At 48.1% G+C, this 12,500-nt stretch overlaps 2 protein-coding genes across 11 annotated transcripts in view; one reads left to right on the top strand and one right to left on the bottom strand.

Annotated features, from left to right (window-relative positions):
• REC8 (REC8 meiotic recombination protein) overlaps positions 1–4,730 on the top strand; it is a 27,071-nt gene extending 22,341 nt beyond the window's left edge. For 2 of the 3 annotated variants that reach the window (XM_039338064.1, XM_039338061.1), the window contains exons 14-19: positions 314–438; positions 1,172–1,220; positions 1,500–1,560; positions 2,299–2,409; positions 3,596–3,702; positions 3,924–4,188. In XM_039338064.1, coding sequence (XP_039193998.1) covers positions 314–438; positions 1,172–1,220; positions 1,500–1,560; positions 2,299–2,409; positions 3,596–3,702; positions 3,924–4,042 — 572 coding nt within the window. In that variant the 3' untranslated portion in view covers positions 4,043–4,188. Of the gene's footprint in view, positions 1–313; positions 439–1,171; positions 1,221–1,499; positions 1,561–2,298; positions 2,410–3,595; positions 3,703–3,923; positions 4,189–4,386 lie in introns of those variants that run through there. The other variant, XM_039338063.1, reaches the window with a different exon arrangement.
• Positions 3,765–12,500, bottom strand: part of IPO4 (importin 4) — a 41,885-nt gene continuing 33,149 nt past the window's right edge. For 3 of the 8 annotated variants that reach the window (XM_039338047.1, XM_039338046.1, XM_039338051.1), the window contains 3 exons: positions 11,257–11,361; positions 10,574–10,643; positions 7,497–9,023 (listed from right to left, as the gene is read on the bottom strand). In XM_039338047.1, the coding sequence (XP_039193981.1) occupies positions 8,893–9,023; positions 10,574–10,643; positions 11,257–11,361 (306 nt within the window). In that variant the 3' untranslated portion in view covers positions 7,497–8,892. Of the gene's footprint in view, positions 4,412–7,496; positions 9,024–10,573; positions 10,644–11,256; positions 11,452–12,500 lie in introns of those variants that run through there. The other 5 variants (XR_005556091.1, XM_039338049.1, XM_039338048.1 and 2 more) reach the window with 5 other exon arrangements.

Raw genomic sequence — 12,500 nt, 5'->3', positions numbered from 1 at the left:
TACGATTGTTGCCGCCGGTCGCGCGATCAAAATTTGGAGGCTTAGCAACTGGCGTGTATTTATGACGGTTGCAGGGGTCACGCGATTCCCCCTTGACGGGCTCCTGACCAGCCAAGTCCATGGGGGAATCAGATTCATTTAACAACCAGGTTAGGAACTGCGCTGTCGTAACATGGAGCAAAACTCACTTAGCAAACATCCTCGCTTAACCACGGAAAATCGGGGCTCCTTTGCGGTCGTAAGCCGAGGACTGCCTATAAAGCGGTGCCTCTTGCCCTATTACCCCACCCGTGCTGGTTTTTCCTTGGCCCAGGATGGATGCATCCCACTCTCCGTGGATTATGGGCCCGCTGTGCCAACATCCAGCAGGTGACTTATGCCAAGCGACGAGCTGTGGAGGAGGAAGAGCAGAGAGCCGAAGTTCCCAGTGAGCTTGAGGTAACGAGTCTGACTCAAAATCTCTCAGCAACTGACCGATGTGACACTTTAAGACACTGGACCTCAATTTGGGCAACTTGAAGATGTGAGGGAACTTTGGTGATTGGCTCAAAGTCACCCAACCAGCTTTCATGCCTAAGGCGGGACTAGAACTCACCGTCTCCTGGTGATTGGCCCAAAGTCACTCAGCCAGCTTTCATGCCTAAGGCGGGATTAGAACTCACCATCTCCTGGTGATTGGCCCAAAGTCACCCAGCCACTTTTACAGTATGCCTAAGGCGGGACTAGAACTTCCAGTCTCCTGGTGATTGGCCCAAAGTCACCCAGCCACCTTTTACAGTATGCCTAAGGCGGGACTAGAACTTCCAGTCTCCTGGGGATTGGCCCAAAGTCACCCAGCTGGCTTTCATGCCTGAGGCAGGACTAGAACTCACCGTCTCCTGGTGATTGCCCGAAAGTCACCCAGCTGGCTTGCATGGCTAAGACGGGACTAGAACTCACAATCCCCCGGTCTCTGGGCCAGCACCTTAAACCCTTACACATAAGGATCATCCCGCATCCAGCTTTTGGGGGGGGGGTTTGCTTCCAGTTGGCGGGAAGACCGACTAAGGTCAGAGAGCGGATCGGCCGACGGATTCTCTTTTTTTGTTTGCGATTTCACCTCTGGCGTCATTTGTGTCTTTGGCTCACAATGAAATTCATGGGCTTTGGCCTCCTCCCTTTCCTTCCGCAGGAGCTGCGGGCGGCCGAGGAACCCAGCGGGCCCCCCGTGGGCTCCTCAGGTGAGTCCCCAGTCCTCCGGGGATTCTGGGATACGGGCCTCCTTCCTTCTTCTCGTGCTCCGAAAGGGTGGGGGGAAACCCTGGAGACTTCTTGACCAGGGTGGGGTCTTCCCAACTTGGCCACTTTAAGACGGGTGGACTTCAACTCCCAGAATTCCTCAGCCAGCCCTGAGGGCTGGCTGAGGAATTCTGGAAGTTGAAGTCCACCCGTCTTAAAGTGACCAAGCTGGGAAGACCCCCCTGTTCTTGACGGAGTCTCCATCTCCGTCTCCCTTGCAGAAATTTCCCTTGAGACGACGGAGGAAGAAGCCCGCCCAAGCTTGGTGATCCCTGAAGAGAGGTAAAGCTTGCATGATCCCCCCCCCCAAAAAGGGGGTCTCTTTGGGTTGGGGGAGCAAACCTTCCTGGCGTCTTTTTGGGTGAAATAAATAAAAAAAACCAGATTTGAGACTTTGGAGGGGGAAAAAAAAAGTGCAGAGAAGAGCAACGAAGATGATTTCAAGGCGTGGAGACGAAAACGTATTTGGGAACGCCGCTCTAGAGGAAAAGAAGGCCTTGGGGGGGGGACATGATAGCGGTGTTCCGGTATTTGGGGGGGGGGCTGACCCAAAGAAGAGGGAAGGGGGGGGTCAAATTATTCTCCAAAGTGCCCGAAGGCAGGACAAGAAGCGACAGATGGGAACTCACAGAGGAGAGAAGCCACCTGGAATTAAGGAGAAACTTCCTGACAGGGAGGACAATTAACCAGTGGAACCGCCTGCCACCAGAAGTTGTATTGGCTTCATTAGCGGAGATTTTTCAAGAAGAGGCTGGACAGCCCCTTTGTCTGAAAGGGTTCAAGGTTCCCTGCCTGGGCAGGGGGTTGGACTAGAGGACCTCCGAGGTCCCTTCCAGCTCTGGATCTGTGATGTACAACCATCAGGGCAATGGTTTGCCTCCGGAAGCTGTGGGTGCTTTTAAGAAGAGACCGGACAGCCCCTTGTCTGAAATGGCGTGGGGTTGGACTAGAGGACCTCCAGGGTCCCTGCCAGCTCTCTCCTGAGGGGATGGATCTGACGCTTCCTGCCCTCCCCAACAGGATTCTCCTAGAACCGGAAAATGGGATCTTACCGGTGGTGCCGGACCTCCCGGAGATAAGTTTTGAGTTGCCGCTGGAGAAGGACGTGATCACCTTGGGCTACGTCCGCAGGTGAGGGGACCCCCCCCGCCCCCTGGCAGCCCCCCCCCCGTTTGGAAAGGCGGAATTCCTCCCCTTGGCCCAAAATGCTTTTTTCCTTCGGCTTCCAAAGAGCGGCTTCTTTTAAAAATGGAAAAAAAAAGAGGAAGCTGTTAAGGGGGTCTAGGAAGGGGTGGGAGAGAGAGGGTGGAGGAATCCCTCCCTCCCTCCTTCTTGCCTTTGTTGCTTCTTTTACCTCCCTCCCTCCCTCTTTCCTTCCCCCTCTTCTCCCTCCATTCCTTCCTTCCTCCCTTCCCTCTTCCCTTCATTGCTTCCCTTTTACCTTCCTCCTTTTTCCTCTCTCCTCTCCCCCTCCTTTCTCTTCCTGCTCTTTCCTTCCTTCCAGCCCTCCCTCCTCCATTCCTTCCCTCCCCTTCATTGCTTCCCTTTTACCCTCCTCCCCTCCCCCTCCTCTCCCTTCCTTCTTCCCTTCCCTCCCTCCCTCCTTCTTCCATTCATTGCTTCCCTTTTACCATCCTCCCTCCCTCCCTCTTCCTCCCTCCCGTCCCCCTTCTCTTCCTCTTCCTCTTCCTGCTCCCTACCTCCCTCTTTTCTTTCTTTCTTTCTTTCTCTTTCTTTCTTTCTTTCTTTTTCTTTTTCTTTCTTTCCTCTTTTTCTTTCTTCTTTCCTTCCTCCCTCCCTCCCTTTCCTTCCCTCCCTTCCTCTTCCTCCCTCCCTCCTGTCCCCTTCTTTTCCTCTTCCTCTTCCTGCTCCCTACCTCCCTCTTTTCTTTCTTTCTTTCTTTTTTTCTTTCTTTCTTTCTCTTTCTTTCTTTCTCTTCTTTCTTTTTTTCTTTCTCTTTCTCTCCTTTTTCTTTCTTCTTTCCTTCCTCCCTCCCTCCTTCCTTCTTCCCTCCCTCCCTCTTCCTCCCTCCCTCCCGTCCCCTTCTCTTCCTCTTCCTGCTCCCTCCCTCCCTCCCTCTTTTCTTTCTTTCTCTTTCTTTCTTTCTTTCTTTTTCCTTCTTTCTTTTTCTTTCTCTTTCTTTTTCTCTTTCTTTCTTTTTCTTTCTTCTTTCTTTCCTCCCTCCCTCCCTTTCCTTCTTCCCTCCCTCCCTCCCTTCTTTTTCTTTGCCCTCTTTCTCCTCCTCCCCTCTTCTGTCCCAAGGCCCAAACCCCTTTTGGCAGGAGAACCGATGTCTCCTCTGACTTTTGCCTGGCAGGTTGGTGGCAGCCAAGCTGGAACAGCTGGAAGAGGTTGATTTCGATCAGCTGGTGCCCCTCACGGCTTCCCGCGCTGTGGCCAGCCGTGTCTTCTACATGTGTCTGGGTGCGTATTTCTATATTTCTCGTGATCCCACCATTGAGGGTGGCTTGTTTTAACCTCATGTATGCATCATTTAGGCCGTTCCTTTATCCTCCCCCTCCCCGCTTTGCAAGTTACAAGAAAACAATCTCCTAGTCCATCGGAGGTCTCTGCGCCCTGCAGCACAAGGGCTGGGAATTGTGGGGCGCGCGACCATATTCCTGACCGCCATCTTGCAAACACAGGTCAAGCCTTTTGTTTGGGAGGCGAATGCGTGAAAAGATCTTTCAAACACAGGTGGTCCTTGACGCACGACCGTAATTCAGCTCGGAAGTACGGACGTAAAAGTTGTGCTGGTCATTAAGCAGGTCACAATTTTACAGCTATGACTTGGATCACTAAGGTCCTTAAGCGAGCACTGTTAGTTGTTAAGCGAATCCATTTTACCCAATGGGCATTTTCCACTGGAAACCAGAATAAACACCAATTTCTGGCAAAAAAAAAAAAAAATGTCATAAATTGTGCTCCTGTTTCGCTGAGATGCTGAAAATACCCATAAAAAGCAGGCTGGTTGCTGAGCACCTTAAATGCGATCACGTAACTTCAAATCTGGGTCCTAAGTAGCCCTGGGTAGGACGGTCGTAACTCTGAACCGCCGGTCGTTGAGGACTCCCTGTATCCTCCATAGAGCGTCTTTCCTCTCCCTAGTTCTTGCCGCAGCTCAGATCCTGTGCTTGGAACAAAAGGAGGCTTATGGTCAGATCATCATTAAGCCAGGAGCGCGTTTCCCTCACAGCTAGCAGATTCGGCAGTGGATCTTGGCTAGCTCGTCAACACGGGGGGGGGGCTTCGTCATTCTGACACGGTCCCTTCTCCCCCCCCCCTAACCCCTCCCCCCCAAATAAAGGTGCCTCCTTGGTGAAGATTCAGCCTTGCCAAGAAGACCCATTTGGTGTTTCAGGTGACATTTTGGATTAAACCAATGTATTTTTCAGATTCTGGTTCTTTGCAGTTCCCCTTTTTTGTAAATAAATCTGTTGGGTTTTAAATTGCGAGCAGAGATTTGTCATTTTGAATTTCTAGCATAGATTATTTTATACACACACACACACACACACACACACACACACACACAGGTCTTTGGTTATTTGGGTTTTCTCCCACGTAAAATTGGAAGTGTCTTGGCGACGTTTTGACGAAGTCTCATTCGTCATCTTCAGGCTGGTGCTTTCGGCTTCGTGCTTCTAGGAGCAAGCACCAGCCTGAAGATGACGAATGAGACTTCGTTGAAACGTCGCCAAGATACTTCCAATTTTACATGGGAGAAAACCCAAATAACCAAAGACCTATACACATACATACATACATACATACATAAACTGAAATTGATAAATTGCTAACCTAGAAACCAGGAAAGGGTGAGTTCTAAACCCATCTGAAGTATGAAAGCCAGCTGGGTGACTTTGGCCCAATCACCACGAGACGGTGAGTTCTAGTCCAGCGGTAGGCAACCCAAAACACTCGAAGAGCCACTTGGACCCGTTTCCCACCAAAAACAAAACACTGGGAGCCGCAAAACCCTTTTGATATCTAAAATGAAGATAACACTGCATATATCCTTTTTTTACCTTTATTATAGAGGTGTGTGTGTGCGCGTGTGTGTGTATGTTTGTGTGTGTGTGTGTGTATATATATATATATATATATAGGTCTTTGGTTGTTCGGGTTTTCTCCCGCGTAAAATTGGAAGTGTCTTGGTGACGTTTCGATGAAGTCCCATGCGTCATCTTTCATGCTGGTGTTATTCGCTTCGTGCTTCGAAGCTCAAAGCAAGAAGCTAAAAACCCCCGCCTGAAGATGACGAATGTGACTTCGTCGAAACGTTGCCAAGACACTTCCAATTTTACGCGGGAGAAAACCCGAACAACCAAAGACCTATATACAAATACCCGCGAACACCTCAGAAAACCCATAATATATATAGATATATGTATTATATATATACACGTACACACACACACACACACACACACACACACACCACACACACGCACATACATACTCCACAACACCACACACTTAGAAAATAAAAGTTAATATACTCTTGGGAATATCCATACTATTAGAAAACAATTATCACCAAGAGAATGCTAAAGAGAATAAAATTCATACCACAAGGTAAGGAAATTGATATCGCAGTGTTATCTTCATTTTAGATGTCAAAAGGGTCTCTCTCTCCCTCCCTCTCTATCTGCCCTTGGTCTGCCACTCCTCTTCCCCCACTCTCTCTCTCCCTCTCTCTCTCTTTCTCTCTCTCTTTCTCCTCCCCTCCTCCTATCTGCTGCTCACCTGGCAAGCTTCAAGCTGTTGTCCAACAAGCTCAGGGGTAAGCAACCTCATCTCTTTTATGACTCATGGACTTCAACTCCCAGAATTCCTGAGTCAGCCTAGCTGGGCTAGCTAGCTCTCTCCTGCCCTTCCTGCTTCCTGCAGAGATGCAGCAAAGGGAGGAGCTGCGCCCAGTAAGCTTTTCAGCTCCTCGGAGAACACTGTGAGTGCACTCTCTTTTACACACACACACACACATAGAGAGAGAGAGACAGAGAGAGAAGCAGGGAAGCACAATTGTCTCTCTCTGCAAAGGCAGAGGAGGCTGGGAGCCACAGGGGAAGGCTCAAAGAGCCGCATGCGGCTCCGGAGCCGCAGGTTGCCGACCTGTGTTCTAGTCTCACCTTAGAATGAAAACCTTTTTGGTGACTTTGGGCCAACTCCCAGGAGGTTGTGAGTTCTATTCTTGTCTTAGATGTGAAAGCCAGCTGGGTGACTTTGGGCCAATCACCAGAAGATGGTGAGTTCTAGTCCTACCTTAGCCATGAAAGCTGGCTGGATGAGTTTGGGCCAATCACCAGGAGGCGGCGAGTTCTAGTCCTGCCGTAGCCATGAAAGCCAGCTGGGGTGACTTTAGGCCAATCACCAGGAGGCGGCGAGTTCTAGTCCTGCCGTAGCCATGAAAGCCAGCTGGGGTGAATATTTGGGTCAATCACCAGGAGGCGGCGAGTTCTAGTCCCGCCTTAGACACGAAAGCCGGCTGGGTGACTTGAGGTAAATCAGTGTCTCTCAGCCCAACCCACCTCACAGGGATGTTGTGGGGAAAACAGGAGGAGGAAATAGGCAAGTTCGCCCCCTTGAATTATTTATAAACTCATACAGGCGAGAGAAAAAGCCTACTAAAAATACAAAACACAAACGTCTGATCTTTATTAGCCTTTACGAGAGCAACTTCAGTCAGCTGAGACTTGATTAACTATTCTAGATTTCTTTGTAGATTTTTCTAACTAACACAGGGGGTCTTCAAATTCGGCCCTTTGATGACTTGTGGACTTCAACTCCCAGAATTCCTCAGTCAGCATGAGGGAACTATGGCCCTTTGATGACTTGTGGACTTCAACTCCCAGAATTCCTCAGCCAGCGTGAGGGAACTATGACCCTTTGATGATTTGTGGACTTCATCTCACAGAATTCCTCAGCCAGCGTGAGGGAACGATGACCCTTTTGACTTGTGGACTTCAACTCCCAGCAGTGCCTGGCTGAGGAATTCTGGGTGTTGAAGTCCACAAGTCATCAAAGGGCCGAGTTTGAAGACCCCCTACTCTAACACATGCAATTTGGCTGCCTTTCCGCTCACTTTTTAATCTGGCAATTGTCTGCTGAGGGGAAAAAAGGAAATTATTTAGAAGAGGGATCTTAACAAATCCCCTGCTAAGCCTTTCGGGGCTCTTACCGTCTTTGCAATGTTCAGAAACGTTACGGGAAGCCGCTTTCAGAGAAACAAGTGTTTAATTTTATTACAAGGTACTGCATACAGTATACTTTTTAAACTTTTCTTCCCCACCCCCAAAAAAAGGCCAAACCAGAAAGTTAAAATCTTAAATACCAGTGACCAACAGCAGAGCTGATTTGTGACGCCGTTGCTTTTTGGCAGGAATCCAGCTTAGGAAAACCAAAAAAACCCCATAGAAAAACCACATTTTAGCAAAAATAACAACTCCTAACGAACTTTGTGCACAGCAAATCTGCCCCGTTGCAAAACAACGTGGGGCGGTCAAGGTCCGAGAAAACTTTGCCCGGAGCGACGGACACAGTCCCCGGCTTTCTTTCTTTTTTTTTTTGGCAACACGCACAAAAAAAATCAACAGAATAATAGTTGTGATAACTGTAAAAAAAAAAGAAAAAAGAAAAAAAGGAACTGCTATTCACAAACAAGGCAAAGTGGTGGATTGAGCAGCAGCTACGAACGTGCAGCCGTTGTGGGTCTCTTGCGCACAAGAGCGATTTGCATCAGGGCGTGAACGCCCGCTAGTGCCGACACAGAACGAAACCGATCAAACCGGATCTCAACCACACCAGGAGCCACACTTTGGAAGGTGCCAGCCAACAATGTGTGTGTTGACAACTGAGCAAGTCACCAGATCTTAATGTCGGCCTTCCTGGAACGGCAAACGAGTTACCACTTCTGCAGGCTGCTTTTTTTTTTGTCTTTTTTTTCTTTTGGCCTAAAGTGCATTTTTGAAAGCCTGGGATGTTTGCATCAAAGCGAATTCCCTCGCCGGTAAAAAAAAATAAAAATAAATGATACTCAACCTCAAATCTCACCGCCTGGCGGATTTATTCTCCGGGGCGAGTTAAAAAGAAACTTCCTTTGGAAGTAAAAACAGGTCGTGTGCGGGGTTCCCCCCCCCCCCAGGCTCACAAACTTGTGTGGCGGGACAGTCCGATGGAAAACTGCCAAAAGGAAATCCAGATGTTTCAAATTCCCTTAGCAGTAGTTGTTGAGCAAATTGTTTTTGCAACCAGCATCAGGAATATGCAGAAAATGCAAATGACACAAAGAGGAGGAGGAGGAGGAAGAGGAGGAAGAAAGAGCTTAACTGTGGAAAAAATATCAAACAATCGCTTGGTTTCCCCCCTTCTCTCCCCTTCCCACCCATGCAACACAAACACAGCCGCCCAGCTGCAATTCGGAACGCCGGAGAGTCTGCCTTTGGATCGGGCGCAAACGCTGAAAGTGGGGTGGGTCAAAACCGACGGTGGACGGACCGATCCTGGCCCGCAAAGAAGAACGTGGGGCTCTTTGCACAACCGTCATCATCGCTGGCCTGGCCTGGCCTCGGAAGTCCTCGGAAGCTGGGAGGAGAGCGCCCCTTCCTGGCCGTTTCAAGCAGAGCCGATGGCCGCCTGGATCGAAGTGCCGACTTCCGCAGGGCTGGCCAGGAGGGCTGTTTGAAACTCGGCCGGGCATCGGGCCGAAAGGCTGGCCAGGAGGGTAAGCAGGAGATTCCGGGCTTCTGCAGAGACCGAAAAAAATTCCCCGTTTTAGGACCTTCCGGGGCCCACGGTTTGCTTGAGGGAGTCGCATGCAGTCGTTAAGCTAGAGACACGGTCGTTAAGCAAATCCGGCTTTCCCCCACGATTTCTGTCAGATGGTCGCAAAAGGGAGTCACGTGACCCGCAGGGACGCCGCAACTGTCATAAATACCAGTCAGTTGCCAAGTGTTTGAAGTTGGATCACCTGACTGTAGGGGGGGGGGATGCTGCTACGCTGGTCCTACGTCTCTTTTTCTCAGTGCCGTTGTAACTCTGCACGGTCACTAAATGAACTTTTTATAAAGCTGAGGACTACTGATATATTTTCTCTCCGTTCACCCTAAGAGAGATTTACTCGCAACCATTGGATGTTGTCGACTTGTGGACTTCAACTCCCAGAATTCCCCAGCCGGCCATCGCAGCTGCAGTGGTCCGCTTAACAAATGTGGCAGGAAAGCTCTCAAAATGGGGCAAAATAAGCGTAATAAATGTTTCCCTTAGCGACAAAAAATTGGGGCTCCGTTACTTTCGTAGGTCAAGGGCTGCCTGTAACTTATAACCAGTGGAACGACTTGCCACCAGAAATTGTGAATGCTCCAACACGGGAAGGTTTTAAGAAGAGACTGGACAGCCATTTGTCTGGAATGGAGTAGGGTTTCCTGCCTGAGCAGGGGGTTGGACTAGATGACCTCCAAGGTCCCTTCTGACTCCTATTCTATTCTATATTTTATTATTCTATTATATTCTGTTCTATTCTATTCCTTATTCTATTCTATTTCTATTCCTATTCTATGTTATTTTTATTCTATTCTATTTATTCTATTCTATTCCTTATTCTATTCTAATCCTATTCTATTCTATCTTCTATTCTATTTCTTATCTATTCTATTTCTTATTCTATTCTATTTCTATTCCTATTCTATCCTTCCTAGTCCTATTCCTATTCTATTCTATGTTATTCTATTCTATTTCTTATCTATTCTATTCCTTATTCTATTATATTCCTATTCTACCCTTCCTATTCCTATTCTATTCTACCTTACCCTATTCTATTCTATATTCTATTCTATTCCTTATTTTATTATTCTATTCTATTCTATTCTATTCTAATTCTATTCTATTCTATTCTAATTCTATTCTATTCTAATTCTATTCTATTCTATTCTAATTCTATTCTATTCTATTCTATTCTATTCTATTCTAATTCTATTCTATTCTAATTCTATTCTATTCTATTCTATTCTAATTCTATTCTATTCTAATTCTATTCTATTCTAATTCTAATTCTATTCTATTCTATTCTATTCTATTCTATTCTATTCTATTCTAATTCTATTCTATTCTGTATTCTATTCCATTCCGATGGAGGCACAGCTCCACTCCATCTTGCTGGATTCAGCCCAGCTGCCCCCTTCACTGCCCACCTCTGCCTCCTTCGCGCATCCAGAGAGAGACCCTCCGTAAGAAGAGGAAATACAGATGGATCGGCTGTAGTGACGGGGGAAACAGTGCCCACTCTGAAGGGACATACCTGTTGGCAGATTTTTGCAACCCAGGACAGGGCCACTACTTCGCACGATCTCCGGAATCTGTTGCAATACCTTTTGTGGGGAGAAAAAACAACAACAGAAAACAGAAGGTGAGGTAAGGCCTACCCTGAAAATAAGATCTGATGCCCCTTTTAGAGGCAAAAAAAAAAAAAAGGAAAAAAAGACACGATCTTATTTTCAGGGAAACACAGTATAAGGAACGGCTGCTGGAATTGGGTATGTCTAGTTTAATGGACAAGGGGGGACAGGATAGCAGTCTTCCAGTATCTCAGGGGTTGCCCCAAAGAAGAGGCAGTCAAGCTGTTCTCCAAAGCACCTGAAAGCAGGACAAGAAGCAACAGATGGAAACTCACCAAGGAGAGAAGCAACCTAGAACTAAGGAGAAATTTCCTAGAAGTGAGGACAGTTAACCAGTGGAACAGATTGTGAATTATGAATGTTTGAAGTTATGAATGCTCCAACACTGAAAGTTTTCGCTTAACAACCGTGCCCCTAAAAATGGGGCAAAACTCACTTAGCAACTTTCTCACTTAGCCACGGAACTCGTATGTTGAGGACTTGCCTGAGTTTCAAGCTTTCTTTTCAAAAAGCACAGCTGAGAGGACAAGTTAAGGTCAAACAACCTGAGCGGAAGCTGATTCTTCCTGGCTGGACAGGGACTCACCTGTGATGGGTCGTTCTGGTAAATAAACGCGACGCAACGGTAGACCGTTTTGTATTCCTCAAAGTCCTCTCTCAGCGGCAGGGCGTGAAGCAGGACGGGGAAAACCTGCGGAGACGAAGCCGGAGGACAGTCAGCAAACTCCAGGAGTCAGAGCTTCTCAAGCCTGTAGGGTTCCTAACATGGTTTGGCGCCTTCCTGAGGAAAAAGACAACGTTTCCTCAGGATCTAAGCCAGGATCCTCCAAGTTTGGCAACGTTTAAGACTTGTGGACTTCAACTCCCAGAATTCCCTCAGCCAGCAGGTTTAGTATTTTTTGGCTTAAAAAAGAGGGCTAGTTTTGGCCAGTGCTTAAGGTGCAGGTCTAGAAACCAGGAGATGACGAGTTCTAGTCCTGCCTTAGGCATGAAAGCCGGCTGGGTGTCTTTGGGCGAATCACCAGGAGACTGGAAGTTCTAGTCTTGCTTTAGGCATAAAAGGTGGCTGGGTGGCCTTGGGCCAATCGCCAGGAGGCGGTGAGTTCTAGTCCCGCCTTAGGCATGAAAGCTCACTGGATGTCTTTGGACCAATCCCCAGGAGACTGGAAGTTCTAGTCCCGCCTTAAGCATAAAAGGTGGCTGGGTGATCTTGGGCCAATCAGCAGGAGATGGTGAGTTCTAGTCCCGTCTTAGGTCTGAAAGCTGGCTAATTGACTTTGGACCAATCACCAGGAGACTGGAAGTTCTAGTCCCGCCTTAGGCATAAAAGGTGGCTAGGTGACCTTGGGCCAATCACCAGGAGACTGGGAGTTCTAGTCCTGCCTTAGGCATGAAAGCTGGCTGGATGTCTTTGGACCAATCACCAGGAGACTGGAAGTTCTAGTCCCACCTTAGGCATAAAAGGATGGCTGGGTGACTTTGGGCCAGTCACCAGGAGACGGTGAGTTCTAGTCCCATCTTAGTCTGAAAGCTGGCTAGTTGACTTTGAGCCAATCACCAGGAGGTAGTGAGTTCTAGTCCTGCCTTAGGCCTGAACGCCGGCTGGGTGATTTTGGGCCAGTCCCTCTTCCTCCGCCCGACCCACCTCACAGAGTAGCTTTTATGGGGAAAACAGAAGAATCTAGAGCAGTTTCTCAACCTTGACAATTTTAAGGCATGTGGACTTCAACTCCCAGAATTCCACAGCCAGCATTGCTGGCTGTGGAATTCTGGGAGTTGAAGTCCACATGCCTTAAAATTGTCAAGGTTGAGAAACACTGATCTAGAGGG

This window comes from Crotalus tigris, unplaced genomic scaffold (genome assembly GCF_016545835.1).
Source record: "Crotalus tigris isolate CLP2741 ecotype Arizona unplaced genomic scaffold, ASM1654583v1 scf7180000017690.20705106771:4171800, whole genome shotgun sequence".
NCBI classification, from domain to species: Eukaryota; Metazoa; Chordata; class Lepidosauria; order Squamata; family Viperidae; genus Crotalus; species Crotalus tigris.
This window is presented reverse-complemented; position numbering and strand designations above follow the sequence as displayed.